This window comes from Sparus aurata, chromosome 6 (assembly GCF_900880675.1).
Source record: "Sparus aurata chromosome 6, fSpaAur1.1, whole genome shotgun sequence".
Taxonomy (NCBI): Eukaryota; Metazoa; Chordata; class Actinopteri; order Spariformes; family Sparidae; genus Sparus; species Sparus aurata.
Genome location: NC_044192.1, coordinates 13,087,061 through 13,106,398, shown reverse-complemented (window position 1 = coordinate 13,106,398; position 19,338 = coordinate 13,087,061). Strand labels below are relative to the sequence as shown.

Genomic DNA, 19,338 nt, shown 5'->3' with positions numbered 1-19,338 from the left:
GAGACGTGCCAAAACGGCAAATTTCCAATCAGCTTGAGATCAGACTCATTGCTTCCCTTTTTGTTTCTCCAGATGAAAGACAATCGTTTTTTTTGGTTTTTTTCCATATATGAGCGCTAGTCTGCTTCCTGTGTTTACTGAGCTGGAAACGACTTGACCTGGACTCCTGATTTAACACATGAGAATCGACTGTCGCGGGGTATGACTTGTCGCTTGTGACATGGGATGTTAAGACCATGGTTTAACTCATAAAGTGGTTTCGGTGGTTGGGAACTGCAACCGAGCGATTAGTCTGACTGCAAATGAGCCTTAATGTACAACAGATTTCACGAGGAGTTGTTGAAGGGAAGTGGTGTGGACTAAATGGAAAGGGTGAAAGTCAAGTGCTAAGTATCTGGGAACATGTTGGACGAACCGCTGTGAAATTTGTAAAAATCCAAGGGGAACAGTGAAGTCGACATAGATTCAGATTTTTACGAGGTACTGATGTTTTCTCCGTCTTAATATCCTTCCCTCATTTGACATTTTTTGATTATTATTATTTATTATTATTTCAGTGCTAAAAGTAATTAGTAAGTAAAGAGAATCTAGCCAGATTGAAACAAGAGTAAAACAAATAGAGCATGAATCGACATTTTACTCTTTTGCCGCATTTTTTTTCCTCTCTGCTGACAGCTTTTTGTCACGTGACTCGCCGTGACCTACATAGAAAAGGTCACTCAGTCAGAGCTGGCATGAAATACAGCCACAGTTCAGTGAGTCTTGAGCTGACAAGTAGCCCCCGGTGTCCCTAATGAGATCAAAAGATTTTTATTAGCATGTCAGATGTGATCTCTGATAATAACAGAACGTGGATGGGTTTCTGTTTTTTTTTTTCTTTTTTTTTTCATTAAGGGGAGAAAAAAAAAGGGTAACAGGTAAGCCGAACAAGTCCGCGCTCGCCTCCTTTTCCCAGCTTTATTAGGTGTGTCAGAGCTGAATCACTTGCACCGTCTCACGTTTTGGGAGGAAAATGTTTGACCGGCAACCGTGTTGTGCATGTGTTTTCCGAAAAACACAGGACGAGGAGTGCCACATTGGACAGGTACATTGTGGTCTGATTAAACATATGATCATTTCTTCTGACAGGTCACAGCCGTTTGCTGTGTACCTTATTTGGAAATGCTTGGCACGCACTCGCTCGAGAGAAGATCTCCTCCGCTGACGAGGGAGGTTGAGTTGGGAGAACGGGGACATCTGTGTGTTTAGTGGCTCATGGCAGCCGAAGACAAAGGCCGGGCGACGTGACTCTGATGGGGCGACAACATGAAAGAGAGTGGAGACGGACAGAGAGAGAGAGAGAGAGAGAGAGAGAGAGAGAGAGAGGAAGGGACCTCCAATCAAAGCCTTCAACACAAGGAGGTGTTGTCTCGACCGCGTTCAACCGGTCATCAAAGACAAAATCCACCTCCTCTTTCTCCACTCCGAAAAGCCTTCGCCAGTACCTCCCACTTCTTTTTCTACCACCACCTCCTCCTCCTCCTCCACCTCCTTCACCTCCTCCTCCTACCATTATCTACTCAGAGCTTAGCGTATACAAGCTAACAGGAGTAACTGAAGGCAGTTAAAGTCAACTGCTGCAGTGAGGTTGACAGGTCTGGTTGAACAGGTTCTGAGGGGAGAGGCTGATACTTGTTTAACTGCTAGGTATGGCACGCTGCTACTGCCGCCGCCTCTCTTAACATTTTAGTTTGGCCTTTTGAGAAACAGCATTTACCCACTGACCTCCAAAGCAGGTTACATCGCAGGAAAAAGGGAACTATCGGACATGGATAGTGGATCATGGATCCAGCTAAATGCACTGGTTTGGCGTTACTGCAGCTCAGACACTTACTGAGGTTACTGAAACACATAAACAGACAGACCACATGAATCAGCAGGGACTGGCTGGGCGAGTGATGATTAAGCAAGCTCAATCCCATCTGCAGTTTTTGCTCAACTCGGTTTTTTTTTTCTCACAGACATCAAAAAGGAATTGTCATCCGCGGTGTGAAACTCACAGCGCCGCATTGCCGAAGACCAGCTACACGCTTGAAACTCAGAGGGGACGGACGCCCACACGTGAGGGCAAACCTGCCCCCGGAACGCAAGAGCGAGGGGAAAATCAGCGCGCGGAGGAAGTTTTGTAGTCTGCGAAACACTTTTTGGAGTTGTTTTTAAAACATTAAAGAAGCAACCTAAAAAAAATGACACAAAATGGCTCCGCATAGCCAGCCCGAAATGCAAGTTTTCTTGAGCACCATAAGTCCAAAAGTGACTTGTTGAGATGTTATTTAACCCCTTTTTGAAGCCAAAATCTTCATTGTAGCTGTTACGCTAATAGTGTTAGCGCACCCCGTCTCGACCGTGCAGTGAGGGTTAAAATAACACATTTTTTAAAATCAATTTGGGATCTAAGGGTGATCTGTAAGGAGCCATTAGGTGTTTTGTTTTTAGGGATTTTAAAACAATTCCTCATCTAATTCAGTTGTTTAGGAGAATGCTGCAGAACTGTTTTTACTGCAGAGCTCCAGAAATGTTTAACAGACCACGAAACTTCGCCCGACTTCCCGTCAGCGTGGGGGTCAAGTAGATTAGGACCGAGTTGTTTCACTTTTGGGTGAACTTATCCTTTAAGGGACGGGCCGTTGGAACACATTTTTCAGCGTGTGTCAATAGTTTTCTAAGTTTAAACATAAAATGGGGCCATTTGTCCGCTCTCAGCTGCGAGTCTGCGCTCATCACATGGTGTACTTTTGTGGCTCTGCCTTCACTGAGCCACACAGCCTATTTGTGAAGCTAAGTGAGAGCAGATAATGATGGCTACTGTTCCCATTAGTTTGGGGACTTTTTCTTTTTCGCTGTTTATTAATAGGAAAATCTTCCAACACATGACTTCACCATCATCTGTGAAACACTGCTGCGGCTACGGAACAATCGTGCACAAAAACAGTGTACGTGTGTGTGTGTTTGTGTGTCTGCATGTGTGTGTGTGTGTCTGCGTGTGTGGTCAATGGGTTTGCTCGATGAGTCAGGGCTCGGGTCTTTTTTTTACTTTTATTTTTTCCTGAAACTTTAAAACAGTTTTTTTTTTTTTTAAAACATATTTTCCAAAAAAAGTATATCATGCCCACTTCCTAACCGCTACTTGATAAAAAACTAACCCATTTATAAAAGTTTAACACATCATCATACAAAGTGAAACCATACACCAGAATGATACCATTATTTACACAATCCCATTAAATTACAACATAAATTAGAAAATATTTACATCCAGGACAAGACACTGGATAAAATTCTATGTTCGGAATTTAATGTCTAATTAAAAACATTTTTTTCAAAAGAAAAGAAATATATACATTGAGACATTCTCACAACACACACACTCTGGCAGGACTGAACTGGTTGGTAGTTTGGTGGTTACTTTGTTTTTTTTTTTTTAAATACTAAGAATAATGAATACCTAACACGGTCACAAAAATAACGTGTGTTTCGTTCGCCGCCAGGTTTAAAAAGAAGTAACAATGGAAGCATCGCTACGCCTGTCATCCACATGAACACTGAAGAGGCTTTAAAGTCTCTGGTTTCTGAACGAACACAGACTGACAAACCAGAAAGAATCATCTTTTCTCATTCAGGCCTACATAAGATTCAAATCATCGCTCATGAACAAAGCACAATAACACTGGAGCCATTTTGAAGTGGTTGTACAAATCAAGCACACAAAAGAGTGAAGTGGATTTTCTTCTCTCTCTTTCTCATAAAAAAAAAAATAATAATAAGAATGTCCTTTGCAAGTCCATTGAGACACAGGAAATCAGTGGATTTGCCTCCAGACAGAGCAGGAGGAGGAGGAGGTGGGGATAAGATGGGAGGGGGGGGGGGGTGCTGAGAGGAATTCACAGCCACAGCAACTCATCTTGAAATGATGTCCTCTGGGGAGACAAAAACAGTATGCACTTTGTTCTTTTTTCCTCTTCTTGTCAACAGAGCGCAGGACTCGTGGTTGTAGCATCAGCACATTGGCAACTGTATGGAACTGCATAGTGGTTTAGGACGATATGGTGCGTGTCGCGGGCCGAGGACCGGCACACGGGCGTAGGTGCCGACACAGACTGATCTGCGGCCGGCTGTGAAAAGTTCTTTAAAATTATCGACTTCTCCAAAAAAAAAAAAAAAAAAAATTGGATAGAAATTCAACAGTGTGAGTACACACACACACACACACATACACACTCACGCACAAATTTCAGCTCTCAAAATGACAATACTTATCAATCAATATTGATTTTTTTTTTTTTTTTTTTTTTTTCAAAAGTCCAAAAAAGGGCAGACAGGGCAGCGAGATCAAGGGACTCGGGGGGGTTCTCAAGTTCTTAAGGATTCTCCTCTGAGCTCTCATTTCCTGTGCTTGTCCATTTTGTCGGAAGACTTGCTCCCACTGTCTGAGGATCCCTGGGTGTCGCTACCAGAGCTCAGGTACATCTTGTCCACTTGTTTGAGCGCCTCGTTCAGGTAGTTCTGAAGCGAGGTCATGGCGGCGCAGATGGCCGGAGAGCCGAAGCCGTGGGTGATGAGGCTGAAGTGGGTCAGGCAGCCTTGGATCCCCGGCTCCATGATGGGGGCTGGCCGGGAGTTTCCCAGTGGTGAGCGGTCCTGAGTGAGCAGGTCGGTGAACTCCTTGCAGATTTGCCTGAGGGAGGAAAAAGTAGATTAAATACTTAATTAGCAAGTCTGCAGAAACTACACTTCACAAAATCCACATGTACATCAATGAGCGCTATAAAAATGTCTTGATATGTCAGGCTTGCTACATCGTATGCCAATGGCAATTGCAACCGCTCAGTGGTGACACTTACTTGGCAGCGAGGAGCATGTTCTTGCGAGAGTTAACCTCATTGCGTTCCACATGTGGCCTGCCCAGGTATTCAGCAATTGCCTTTGCCGGGAACTCTGTCTCACACACGTAACCAAAGTCTCTTGCTAAATGAACAGCTTCACCTGAGAGGAAAACACAGGACAACAAACTTTGTTAGATAAAAGACGACTCGACAGTCTTGGCCTCAGAGCAAGCCTGCATATTTAAGAAGGTGTAGATACTGTCATTATTTCCGCAGACATCATCGCTTCATGTCTTCTGACATTCTGAGATCAAATGGAAAACTGGCCGGCCGCAGCAGTTTATCAATTTAAAGCATTATATTTGCAGCCCCGCTCTGTACCGAGCATCGAGGCGCATGAAGTGAAGCAGTTGAACTACAGAATAATCACTTGTGCTCAGCTCTCTAGCTCGGGGGAACGGGAGCTAGTGAGATGAATATATTTCCGTCTTCAGGGTGGTTTGACTTGCACGGTCATAATGGGCTTATGTGGATAAATGCTAGCAGAGAGCGCCCACAGCACCAACAGCACCGCTTATTGATAGATACCCACATCACTCGAGGACAGGGACGGCTATTCAGAAGCACAAGCTTTAAGGTCAGCAGGGCCTCCTGGCGAGCCAAACACAAGATAACAAGGCTTAATTCAGCTTTGAAGGTCTCTAAATAACACAGGCCCTCCAGTTATTCTCCTGCACAGAATCATCAGCCCGTTTAGAAAAATTAGGCATGTGGGGAGCAAGAGGAGAAAAAAAATATTCCACCTCAGCCCGCAGCAGGCACATGCAGATGTGATTAAAGTGATAATGGTGGAGCGTCACCGCCTGACTGACAATGCTGTTTTTAGTATCCGAAGCTCTGACGAGCGAAGGTGAAGGTGTCGAGGCTGTGTCGTCACTATGACTGCCCAGCTTCCCCGACACGAAATAACCGAAGATACTTGGCCGTGACGCATGACGCAGGCATTTTAAAGGTAGAAAATGTCAGACGACGTGTACAGCGTGATGCACAGCAATCAAATTCGAACAGGGGCGTTGAAAAAATGGACAGAATCACCATGAGAACAGAAGGACAGCTAATGAAACAAAGTTCCTCATGAAATAAAAAAAACCCCTGCACCCTTCACATCGTCCACCCAAGTATCTCAACGATGAACGTTGTTTGGAGAATGGCTTAAGGTACACACACACACTGCGTGAACGAGACTGACGTTCTCAGACCATCACGGCGACATTCCAGCCCTTGCAAAGCGGCAATTACACCTGAGAAGGAGCTATGCACTCCTGAGTGACATGTCATACCTTCTACGAGTGAGGTAAGTAGAGTGACGTTGGCAGCCTTCCTTCTTCCTGCAGGCAGGTTGAGCCCGATCTTGTCCAGCTTTTCTCTCAGGGAGCGACCGCCATTTTTGGACTTGGCTCTGCGGAAGGAGAATGAAAAAAAAAAATTACAAATCAAGTCCACAGTTGTGAAGTAGCTCAGACAAGATGCAGTGTGTGCGGATGAAGAAAATAGATGTGATTGCCATCTCCTTACACATTATTTTTCTTTGGTTAGAGTCTCAAAGAGGACATATAACATATAAAATAACAGGCGGCCATTGATTTGCATGATTATATTGATTGCATGGTCTCCCCGCGCACTCTTGATAACAAATGAATCGCACAAATCACTCCCCTGACCTAAAGAGAGCAGCGTCACAGTTGATGCCTCCGCTCGAAAAGCATAGCAGGAGGAATCCCTCGCACACGCCTGTTTGTGAGAAACACTTAAAACTCCCCACTTGCTACAGACGATTCAGTTTTCCGCATGACTGGCGGGGAAACCTCTCGCTCTACACGGCGGGTGCATCTTTAGAGGGGCGTGCTTGTGCGAGTGCCCCCCCTCCACCTCCCCACCCTCGCCCTTGGTCCCTCTGCTAACGATCCCCCCTCCTATTGCTATATGACCTACTTAAAAATGTCTGCGATTGTGCATGTGTGTGTGTGTGTGTGTGCATGTCAGCATTAACATGGGGCACGTGGGAAGTGGCAAACGTGCACTCCAAGCACAAAAAAAAAAAAACACTCCGGTCAGAGTACATAGCGCAACCTCACAGTCCCTCAACACACCAACATATGTGCCATGAGGTCAACTGCTCTGCCACACATAGAGCTGCCCGTGCTGCAGCCCCCCTGACAACAACACACAAAAAAAACACACCCACAGAGTCTTCACGTCGGTACTGACTGTGTTGATGTAACCTATCCCCAGAGGACGCCGAGAACCAAAATTGCAGACCGCACAAAGAATGTCACGAACCTTGCGCAAAAAAAAACTGATGAGCCAGACCAACTGAGCCAAACTGTGCTTTTTAGAGGAGCCTTTCCCATGGGCTGCTGAGCTTCAGTCCACAGATCAGTAGAGCTGGAACGCCTCCGTTTGATGATTATTCTCGGGTGATAGGGCCTTAAAATAATGCTGCGATATTTGTAGGCTGTATCGCGATACATGATAAACATCTTGATATTTTGAAATCTACTCAGCAGCCCTTCGTAACTGCTAGGACAGGGTGAGAAAATCAAATATCAGGATATTTTTCACCGAATATCTCGATATTGATGCATGAGCCTGGCTGATACTGAATTTTAGAGGCAGCTATTAGGGAGTAAAATATTCCGTAATTTTTTCGTATTCTGTATTCCGTATTCCGTATGTTTTGGCCGGTAAACACACATTTTTTTGCTATGATCCCTCAAATCTGGTTATCAGAAACTTCCATATCACACAAATATGAAAATGGCGGAAGGATGCTTTACAGTTCAGTGCGCTTTAATGTTACATTTCACTGGCATTATAATCTCTTTAAAAAAAAAAAAAAAGTATTGCATATTTTGGACGACAAATCTGCTAATACCAATACATCTGTCACAATCCAATAGTGGCCAATCATATCGGTCATCCGCTATCGACCGCTGTATGGACCGGGCTATAATTGATATCGCATTAATATTGTCGGGCTGAAAACTGGTAGTAATATATTAACACAATGAGATCTTTGATAAATATTCATCAGTAATGCAGATGTAATGAATACATGGGTAAAGGCAAGTATTAGAACAAGTAGAACAGTCTGATCAGATCAGGATATTACACCACTTTACTGCACTGCAGCCTTCAAAACCATGAAATAGCCTTTAGACAGATATCACGGTCTCATATCAAGGTTACAATATCAACATGTTGCCCAGCAGTGTGTCCGAAACCATCGGTCAACTTTTATCAGCAGCTCGCAGATGAAAGAAATAAAAGTAAAAGTAGACATGATTTATGTTTGGGTCGGCTGGCCTAATATTTCCTTGAATTGGTGCGACTGTGTTACTGTTCTGTTGAGGAATTCTACAAGGAGAACCCGGGAATAGCCTTAAATCCAGCCCGCTGTCACGTTGAATGAGTCTGAGCTCTGACCTGCGTAAAACCCCTCCCAGGAGCGATGCGTTGAGGCACTCGGGGGGCGACAGGCGTCTCTGGACCTCGGCCACGGTAACCTTGTACTTGGACGTGGAGCTCAGCAGGGACAGGCGGCCCGGTACGGAGCAGAATACCTCTGTGGGGTTTGATACCATGCCCAGCAGGGACTCTTTCTGGAAAGGCAGACCCAGCGCGTTGCCTTTGGGTAGAGTGACAGGTCCTGGAGGGGGTTGAGAGGGGAGGAAAAAAAAAAAATGTGGGTAAGCTTACGAGTGTACAAGAACAAAGGAAGAGAGGAAAAGATTCTGGTTTTGCAATGGAATTTGTTTGTATATACACTTTTCTCGTGTATGTACATAAACTCTAATCATCATAATCCCTTTGTACAACAGGGAATCTGTGTTTTTCTTGTACGTAATCACAAGGAAGAGTGTGTATGCAGCTCTTGCACGACTGAGAAAAAAAAAACCCCAGCGTCTGCTGTTAGGAGAGACTTTCGAAATATTGTGTGGCTTTTCCAAACACTGGGTGCCTGATGGTTACACAGCTAGAATGCCCTCATGCCAAACACCATCCACAAACAGGTACACACACACAGACCGCCCCTCGTCTGAGGCACACATACACCTCAGTGCTGTTTTGGGGTTTTTGGGTTTTTTTTGTATTTGCTCTCACGGGCTCTAGACATTGTGTGTGTTTAATGCTGGTTCTCAAGTCAGACGGGGAAAAAAATAATGTTTTTGAACAACCCCCACAAAAAGCACTTTGACAGGCATCGCACAAACAGAGAAACAGTACAGCACACTACAAAACAGAGCTATCTTCATCATCCTCACCCGCAAGAATGCCCCCCTGATAATAAGTCCTCTGTAAGCGATCAAGGTTCCTGCCACCTCGTAGTCCTAATACTGAGACAGAAATCACACAGAGTCACATGAGTACTTTAAGGCTCCTCTGGGGCACATGGCTGGGAATGACATGCCATTGTTTACAAAATGGAAAACCTAGGTTGCCCATAGCGTGCCCTTGAGCATGGGAACAATATAACGAGCCATCACTGATTTCCGTAAAACAAATGGAGACCGGTTGGTTTTGTCGTGGCGTGCAAATGGCTTTCCGCTTGTTAACCGTGCATCGTAATGTTGGCACAGTCACTGCTATTATTTTTTTAGGACCAAAAAAAAAAAAGAAAAGAAAAGAAAAACGCAATTGTCTTGTCACGGAGTTATCCACACCGCTGTGATACTGGTCAGGCCTGATGATGTGGACCTAAAGCATGGAGTTAATATTTTAAAATGAAAAGTTAAACATCTGTCTGTCTATCTGTCTATCTATCTATCTATCTATCTGTGCAGTGAACTGTGGTCTCTCGGGCTGATCTCCCTCTGACTCAAGGTCGGTTTACCGGAGCCCTGATGACAAAACAGCGGGGATAAAGTTCTCCCTTCAAAACACTTCATGTCCCAACAAATTACTAAACTGTCCTTCACATGCGAGCCCTAATGCCACACCCTGCCAAAAAAGCTGGTTCTGCAGAGAACACAAACACTGCTGCAAAGATCAACGCATATAATTTCCTGTGGAGGGTGAAACAGAAAAGGGGGGAGCTGCGATCGCGAGCTTAACCGGCCTAAAGGTGATCCAAAGCCTTCCTCTTCTCTTAACAGTCAACGGCCAAGGCTGCGAGATTGCTCAATTTCACGTGTCTTGTCAAAACCCTGTCGTTTTTGGGGTTTTTTTTGGGGGTTGTATGTTTTTTTTTTTTTTTTGTGAAAGGGATCAGCTCGTTCCCACTGGGCACCCATCCAAGCACCTTCGCCTCCCCAACAGAATAGGCAGTGGATCACATCGAGCTTAGATAAGTGCATCTCGTGGCTGAGAGGATTACCAGTGTATGCAGTGCAAGTACAAATACAAGACTCCTCCTCTGCTGTACTCGCGCACTGACATGCCACTATAGAAGTTACTGTTATGACAATCCCAAGTATGAGTGCGAGAGTGAAAAAAAAAAAAAAAGAAAAGAAAAAAAAAATACAGCCCTTACGGTAAATTTCCAGCCCTTGCCAGTAATTACTGCATCTTTATTTGGTTGCACAAAGGCGCATGTACCCCAGGCAGCATTTTCCAGAAGTGTTTTTTTTTTCTTTTCTTTTTTTTTCTCCCTTGTCAAATTAACAGAGAACTGCAGTGGTTTCTTTTTTCACTAAAGATTCAGATGAGCCACAAACGAGGAGCAAACTCACCTTTTTTGATGACTGTCTGATCTGCCATAATAATACTGTGGTCATCTACATGCTGATGAAGAAAAGAGAAACGGAACAGAAGCAGCAATGAGCGATCAGAGTTTCAAACAAACACCAACAATTATGGAATTAAATTCATCTGTCCAAAAGTGACCTTTTTCTCTCTCTCTCTTTTCACTCCTATTATACAAAACAAAGGAAATAATCCATGTGTGACAGGAAACATGATCAGTGGTGACTTTTGGATCTTTTATGTGACGATCAAAATAATGCCCCTATTTAAATTGGCTTTAGCTTTCTGTTTCTGCTTTGATGGTATTCAAATATGTGTGGTATTTGGCTGCCTGTGTCATGCACGCACACCTCATCCTCACAACTTAAGTGTGCTTTAGCGTGTCAATCTCACTCACCTGGACGTCCTCCAGTCCGTGCCCCATGTCGTGCAGCCCCATGTTATCCCCAATGACCGACGAGTCGAGGCTGTGGTGCGGCGGGAGCAGCTCCGGCCGGCGGAACCCTTCCCTCCTCACCCCGGACGAGCCTCCGTCCAGGCCCAGGATCTGGCTCGCCAGGCCGCTCCTGCCGTGCCCGCCGAGCCCGTCCTGGCCCTGGCGGCCGGGCCACGGCTGCTGCTGGTTCGACGACTGCGTCTGGTGTATGGAGTTGATGTTGAACGGGTCGCCGAGGTGCGAGTAAGGGTCGCCGGACTGCGGGTAGGAGATGGGCTGGTAGGGAGGCGGGAAGTACGGGGGCTGGAAGTCCGAGCTGGCCGAGTGCGAAAGAGAGGGAGACGGGCTGTAGAGGTGCTGGCTGACCGCGGGCAGGTGAGGCAGCCGGGGGTTCCCATTGCTGCTGCCGTCGTGCCTTTCCTGGTGGAGGGGAGAGACAGAGGGGGGAGCTGTGAGAGGATGACATGTGTCCCCCTGAAGGGAATCAAGTGTCCGCTGAAGGGACGTGTTACTTTAAATTCATAGTCAACCAAGGATTTATTTTATTATTCTTATTTAGCGTGGGAAAAAAATTAACAGCCTGCCTTGTTATTTTAAATTAAAATGTCCTCTCACATGTGTCGAATGAGGCCTTATTATTAAAAAATGAATTATTAGCCTGTGCTACTTCAGGAAAATATATAGTTTAAATAGCTGATAGGCTGATAATATTATTAGTGTCGTGTCTAATGCTGTTATTGGTTTTGTTTTTTTGTTTTTTAAATAATTATTGTGCTTTTATTCTGAAAGCTGCATCTTGTTTTTACAGTCGAGGCGTCTCTCGCAATTACGTTCCCCCCATTTTTTCATCTTATGACGACTGTTGACGTTTTCCATGTTATCCTACTTCATCTCATCTTATCTTTATCAATAGCCTATAATATCATTTTTTAAAAATGGAGAAAAAAAATAAATAAGAATTAAAAATCCTTCTTCAAGTCTTGACTGAGCGTCAAACTTTTTTTGTTGTTGTTGTTTTCTCTGCTCGGTGCCACTCACCTCGCAGTCATCCTCATATTTCACGTTGTCGGCTAATTTCCATAACATTGTGACAGAGGAAAAAAAAGCCCAAAACACACACACACAAAAACAGAATAAAAGTAAAAGAAGAAAAAAAAATCGTCGTCGTCTGAGAGTTAATCCAGGTGTGGAAAAAGTGAGAGCTTGTTCCCGGTGATCATGAATAAAATAGAATTTAAAAAAAAAACCCTCCTTCCTCTGTTCGCTTCAGCTGCGAAGGCGAAGTTGCGGGTTGAAGGCTTGAAGGGAGGCTGAACTGACCGACCGACTGACTCTCCCGACCACAGATATGAGTTTTCCACAGCCAGCAAGCGGAGAGAGAAAAAAAAAAATGATCGTCGCCAGCCAAAGCGATGTTCCCCCCCCCTGTCCGGCCGGTGTGCTCTGCAGCTCTGCTGTGGGAGTTGAGCGAGAGCGGCGCATATAACAACCTCGACTCCCTCTGATGGACGGACGGAGATGTTCAGTGCTGTAGCTGCCCGCAGGAGCGCTGCGCTATATCTGCACGGCCGCTCCGAGGGGGGCGTCACCCTGCGCGATGACGTCAGCGAGATGTTGATATTGCTGATTGGCGGGCCGGCGGTCCAATCGGAGCTCCGTCCGTATGTACAGTGTCAGACATTGAAACCCATTGACTTTTACTGGAGTCTGTCAGCGCCTCCTGGTTCGGTTCCACTGTTTGTTTTCATCTCCTCAGTGAGTTGAAGACAGGGGAGCACCCGTAGGCTTCTGTTTGAGGGTTATAGATACACACTTAGATCCCAGTTTTAATGAAGAAACTAAAAAAAAGGGTTTCGTTTTTCTTAAGGTGTTATTAAAGGTGCAGTGTGCAGTTTTGGGGAAAGATATTCTAATCAGAAGAGAGAGAGACTGATTCCAAAGGACGCAAACAAACGCTCTTTGTTTTCACGACCGAATAAACTGAATAAACACACTGACCTCACAGGACAGCACGATTTCATACAGTTTTACTTTGCTTACATGTGGCGGACCCTGCCACCTTTCAGGCTTCAAACAGTGTTCTGGGGGACCTTGTTTTCCTCTGAGAGCAGCTTGTTTCCTATGTTATGGGAAAAGATCAGTATTTCTGAGTTTGTATTATTACCTCATTCATTTTGTAAATACTAAATGTACAATACTATGCAATACAATATACAATACTATACTTGTTCACTTCATTGAAGGTTATTTGTTGTGGCTTCTCTCTTGTGACAAATGTACTCATTATAATTCACTTTGGACAAAAGCGTCTGTTAAATGCCCCTAAATGTAAATGTAAATGTAAAATTATCAATTATGAATTTCTCCACCTAAAACTACACAGTTTAAGGAGAGAAATTATTTTAAACTTCTTGCTTAAAAAAAAAAATAATAATAAAAAGTAAAAAAAATAAATAATAATTCTTCCATTGCAAGTCATTGTTGCCAGAACTCAGATAGTAGTTGTTGCTAGGTTACTGAGTACCTCAGGGTCGCGAGGCTCAGTGGATCGCCTCTAGGCCAATCACATGGCTCGGTTGCAGACGTATAAGAGTGCTGATGGTGTTTCTTAACAGTTTGATCAAAGAAGCGACATGTTCTGTTGATTATTACAGGACAGTATTATTTTGAATGTTTTTTTTACAACTTATTCATTTAAAATATCAAGATGTAATATTATAAATAGAATTATTTACATTTATCAATCATTCCCTACTGTTTTTAATTACACCCAACCACGCCAAGTGGCCTGTTATTGTCATCATAATTCTTGTTTTTTTAATTAAGCTTATTGTACTAATCATTGCTGTTGCTCGATCTGGTGTCCTCCTCATTTACTGTCATCAGAAGTGTAGTGGAATAACACCCTGCTGTGATCTTTACACATGACGCTTGGCTGAATTCTTGCGTTCCCACTCCAAAATGACTTATTACATTTTTTGTCTTGAAAATCAGCAAAATATTACATCTCATCAAATAGAATTACAGGCGTTCAAACGAACCCCTGACACATGAACGTCGGTGTTTCACAGGGGTTGCTCGTTTGAAACCGCAACAGGCCCCGAGGCTTTAACAGCACCGTGCTCGCAGGACGACCTCTCTCTCTCTCTCTCTCTCTCTCCCTCTCTCTCTGTCTCTCTCTCTCTGAAAAGGATCTCAACAAACAAGTCTTTCTTAACTTCATTTACATTTTTGGTGGAGCTCTGTGATGTCCACAACACGACTACTGCTGCCGCTGCCGCTTTGAAGCTTTGGTATTAAACAAATCCCGAAGTGAGGACAAAAGATGTTTGTTGTGTCTTCTTTTTGTATTATTAATGTAGGCTACTATCATAACGACCTAACTATCCACTGTTGAGTTTGGGTCCATTTTATTGCAGACGCTAAAGCTTTAAATTCAGCATTAAAAAAAAAAAAAAAAAAAAAAAAATCTAAAATCAATGTCTCTAGCAGAAAATAATGTGTCTGTTCATTATCTAGAGGCATGTTTTGTTTTGTTTTTTATTATTAATTGGTTTTGTATCATTTGACGAGCAGGGCTGCTAAATGTCATGTGATCATTTATGAGATGATGGGACAGACCTTTGTGTTTTAGGGGACAACAAGCCTGTGGCGTCCGGTCCACCCACGCTGTGACGGAGAGAACAGACCGAGAATTATCTCTGAGGATTATCCCCCCCCCCTTTTTTTTTTTTTTTTTTTTTTTTGTTGTTGTTGGTTCCTTATTGGCTTGTTGTGATGCGGAGCAGGAGTGAGATGATTAAATAATGCTTCACGTTGGAGCAGCAGACCTTGGGGAGGTTAGTCACGCTTGGGCTGCCTGCGCGGTGAGGATGTTACCAGACTGTCACTTCTCTACACGAAGAGTCCGCTGAGTCCGGAGACAATCAGGCTCAGCCGATGTCAGGTGTCGAGATGAAATAGATCCACGGAATCATGTCACAAATCAACCAGGGACTTGGTATATTTCATTGAGTTTCAATTGGTTGCTTCACTTTCATAGAAGAAATCATATTTTATAGCTGAGTTATGAGGTGGCTTTTCACAATAAAACCACTGAAATACCAAAAAATTCATTCTTCAAATGATCTATGTTATTATACGCGTGCACTGGCTTTGATTCCCTTTCTTATACGTTCCTCTCATATTCTATACTACATTTAACAAATCGTGTGGGTTTATATATATATATATATATATATATATATATATATATATATATATATATATAGTCACGTAAGAGACAAAAACAAACTCGCTGCCTGTTATATTCTGAGCATATTTCAGTCGAAACCAGTAAAACGTAGCCTCAAACCAAATTACGTAAAGTTTTTTCTTCTCGAGATCTGAAGCCCTGGCCCTTATTGACATTAATCACGGGTTATCCAGAAAAAAAAAAAAAAAAAAGCGCTGTGTGATTCCCAAACAGGTGATTACGGCGGTGAGAAGGTAATAAAAAAACGAATATACAGGCTCAGCGGCGGAAAGCGATAAACATGACGCAGGCTGGGATAAAACTAAGTGAGCTGTAAAAAAGAAAAAAGAAAAAAGAAAAGTGTACTCACCCTCCAGTCTATCCTCTCCAGTACAGACATCTGCGAAGCTCCAGCCGACAGCAATCCCGACTGAGACGCAGCGACTGAGTGAAACCATCAGAGGCTCACGTCGCCGACTTCACCTGACGGCCGCGTAGTGCGCATGCGCGGTGCGAGTGGAGGGGGGGGGGGGGGGGGGGGAGAGATGGGGTGGTGGAGGAGCAATACACCTGAAGTGCGATAACTCAAAACAATCCATGTGTGAAAGCTCGCATTTTATCATATGTGTGATATTAAGTGACGCTATTGAAAGTGGATCGAGGTGAGAAAAAAGTAAGTAGTACATTTTCATAGTACATTTTTGGATGATTATGAGATTAATAGAGGTTTTCTCACAGGATTAGAGACATCACCGAGACAGCGTTATAGTTAATCTCATAATTGTCTGCTATTGTTGCGTGAAAAAAAAGATAAATGAAAAAGAAACAGTGTCGCACAGGCTAAAGTTTAAGAAAAGGTGAAAAACAGACGCGAGGTTATTTCGAGATGAGGTAATTCCACCTCCATCACCTCCACCTCCACCCTTCTGCCAAAAAAACAAAAAAAGCCTAATCGCCTCAGGCTGACCGAAAGAATCTGCTTTCAAAAGCCACTGAAGCTTTTTAAGGCCTAAAATCGCTCTTGTTATCTGATCCATTCCCCCGCCACCACCACCTCCACCTCCACCCCAAAAAATACTTTGGCTTAAACTAATGAACAGATCAAAGTGTCTTGACTTGACTATGTGGTTGAGAATGCAGCTTAGATCCTGCCTCTGAGAAAAAAATAACCTCATACCTGCAGCTGCGACACCTGCCATTAAAACAGTGCGATCTGAGATCATTGACGACGATAAAATAATGTCCTTATTTCATAAAAGATTCATTTAAATCCCATTTTGTAACACGAATCTAGGCTGTATGATTAAAAAAAAAAAAGGGTTTATTTACAGGCCCACCCATGATCTCAGACTTTATTTGACTTCCACATATTTATTTTTTGAGGTCTTAATGAATCAAATTTGAGACGAAAATTATATAAATCTAACGTCAGTATTAAAGTAAATGCAAAACGTTCAGGTGAATATAATAAAAGGCGCGTTTATTTAAATCCAAGTTCGCTCATTTCTTTTGTTAAATTACTTTCTTCTTAATAAAAAAACATTAACTGAGTTCAGAATTTGATTTTAACGCTCGCAAATTTCTTAAGGATGTCCTTAAGACCTTTTACTTTGGAAAAATTAAATATATATATTTATGGTATTTATATGGTATTATGCTGCCGAACAATGTATTTTTTTATGGTCACTAACAAGAGGTCAATTTCAAATAAAAATATTATAAAAAATTAAAATTAAAAAAACAACTTACTCGAGCATCTGTGGTTCTCATTATTGGTGCATTGTTTCTCTGTAAACCACGCATCCAAGTGATCTGACGTGCGCAGAAAGACATAAATCAGCAACATAAAACATGTCACAGGCCGCAGCTGGATGACCACAAGACGACGCAGTGTTTATTTGAAATCTTTAGCCACAATGATTGGATTATTTATGGTGTAACTTACATTTAATGAGAAGCAGGCAGACCCCACTTTGTGAGTCCTTTCAACCCTCTGACCACAGCGCGAGTCTGTAGGAACCAGAGGGAGGATGATGCTGATGATGAGGAGGCCTCTGCTGCCACCTAGTGGCTGCACCCTGTCATTACCAGACCACAGGATCACCGAAGGGCCAGCTGCCTCCAACTATGGATCGACTTTATCTTATTTAATTCATGTAGCCAGTGTGACATTAATATATTTGTGCCTAGCCGTTTGTTTCAACTGATTAGGTTTAGAGACAGATGACGTCATACAACCAATAGCAGCTTGCAGCGACTGACAGGAGTTTTACATGTAAACTTTAGAGCCACATGTTTACATCTGAGGACAACAGAGCACAACAGGCTTGTGTTTTAAATTAGGGTGGCATTAGAACACAAAGCACACATCAGGAAGTTACTCAAACCACCACTAAAAAAAAACAAAAAACTACAGAGTGCCCCTTTAAGTACTATTATTACTGTAAATACTGCACCTTATCCGCTTGCACCTTATGTTCCAGATACCTTTTATACCTCAGTATTTTATTTTTGTTATTGTATTTTACTTACTACCTCTTAATTTATAGCTACTTCGATATTTTAATATAGTGTTTCATTGTTTCTGTATTTGCCCTTGTATTTTGATTGTACTTGTATTTGAATGTACCTGCTGCCGTGATTACCCTTATTTCCCCTCAGGTATTAATAAAGCTATCTATCTATCTATCTATCTATCTATCTATCTATCTATCTCTTGTCATGCTGAAGTTACAATTCACATTTAATTTGTGCATCATTTGAGGGGAATAATGTGCTTATTTTACTTATTCTACATAATGTACTTAAAGTAAGCTCCAGTATTTTAATGTGAAATGCTTCTTACACATTAAAACATCAGCAAAATTAATTCAATACATGGACAAAAAATACTCTGCTTTGTCTTGTATATTTTTCCGCATAATAAGTGCAGTTACCTGATTAAGAAAATCTAAATTATATCAACTTCTTCGTCTTCATTGTAAAATCCGAAACTTTATGCAAAATGCAAAACGTATTCTTTTATCGAGTTTAACGACCGGACACATTAACATCTCCTACTTCACTGACAAATCCATTAGCAGTGTTTGGTTTTCAAGATTTTTTTCCCCTTGTTTCTTACGTAAGTACAAAACAATGATCCTTGACTTCTTCTTTTATTTATTTTTTTGTTCTTACACTTCACTGCAGCATTAAAGCACTGCTCCCAAGTCCTATTCATCGTATGACAGTTTAATACAGTTGCAAACAACCTTGCACAGTTGCAAACAACTTTACTTAAAGCTCACAGAGTCCTTGCTATAGTACTATTCTGGATGTTAAAATACATTAGAAACAAAGAGAGTTTATAATCTGTATATTGGAGCAGTTCTTTATAACTGGCTGAGTTATGGTCGTTACTATGTCCGGCTGTGTAACCCAGAAGTCAGGTTCTTCTTCAAACATTGATGTCACTCTGAATGAGGTAAAAAGCCTTATTTTGTAATATTTTATCAAAAATCATGACCGTCAAATGTGCTGTGTAGACATGACCCTACTAGAAAGTGTCACACATTTTGCACTAGATGCAGACCATACTTTGAAGTGGCCCTACATCGTTCGGGAGAATTAATTCAAACTTGTTAATAATACAAACTCAGAAATGTTTATTTTTTTCCATGACGGAATAAACACACTGTTCTCAAGAGGACAATAAGGTCCCACGAACACTGTTTGGATCCAGAAAGGTGGCAGGGTCCACCACAAATAAACAAAATGAAACCGTATGAGACTGCGTTGTCATTTAAGTTGAGTTTGTGTACTCGGTCTATAAAACAAAGACAGTTTGTTTACTTCGTTTAAGACTTAAAAAAAAAGGTCAGTTAATGAAGATCGTGCTCTTCTGATTAAAAACGCTTCCCCAAAACTGCATAATGCTCCTTTAAGAAGAAAAACGCGTATAGGTTACTTCCTGCACCTCTGGGCTGGATTGATGCTGCAGCAGCCAAGCAACACAACGGCAACTGTTTAAATATTTAGTGTTTAGAAGCTGCCAGCTGGGTTTTCCCCTAATCAACACTCTG

At 42.6% G+C, this 19,338-nt stretch overlaps 1 protein-coding gene across 4 annotated transcripts; it reads right to left on the bottom strand.

Annotated features, from left to right (window-relative positions):
• Positions 1-3,117: 3,117 nt before the first annotated feature.
• Positions 3,118-15,706, bottom strand: tfap2c (transcription factor AP-2 gamma (activating enhancer binding protein 2 gamma)). Of its 4 annotated transcripts, none has more exons than XM_030418549.1 (8): positions 15,648-15,706; positions 11,005-11,463; positions 10,595-10,646; positions 9,188-9,259; positions 8,349-8,571; positions 6,203-6,321; positions 4,881-5,022; positions 3,118-4,714 (listed from the first exon to the last, which is right to left on the bottom strand). In XM_030418549.1, exons 1-8 carry the CDS (start codon positions 15,675-15,677, stop codon positions 4,420-4,422), a joined length of 1,392 nt encoding a protein of 463 aa, XP_030274409.1. In that variant the 5' UTR covers positions 15,678-15,706; the 3' UTR covers positions 3,118-4,419. The 4 variants fall into 4 exon arrangements, with proteins under 4 accessions (XP_030274409.1, XP_030274408.1, XP_030274411.1 ...); XM_030418548.1 differs by lacking the exon at positions 15,648-15,706 and adding an exon at positions 12,082-12,570; XM_030418551.1 differs by lacking the exon at positions 9,188-9,259.
• Between the last annotated feature and the right edge of the window lie 3,632 nt (positions 15,707-19,338).

Excerpts from the sequence above, each read along its gene's own strand:
- tfap2c (XM_030418548.1), bottom strand. The coding sequence starts at position 12,129 with ATGTTATGGAAATTAGCCGACAACGTGAAATATGAGGATGACTGCGAG. Across the intron at positions 9,260-10,594 it reads TCAGACAGTCATCAAAAAAG|TATTAGGACTACGAGGTGGC; the intron begins GTGAGTTTGCTC and ends TTTCTGTCTCAG. Across the intron at positions 6,322-8,348 it reads CTGGGAGGGGTTTTACGCAG|AGCCAAGTCCAAAAATGGCG; the intron begins GTCAGAGCTCAG and ends CTCCTTCCGCAG.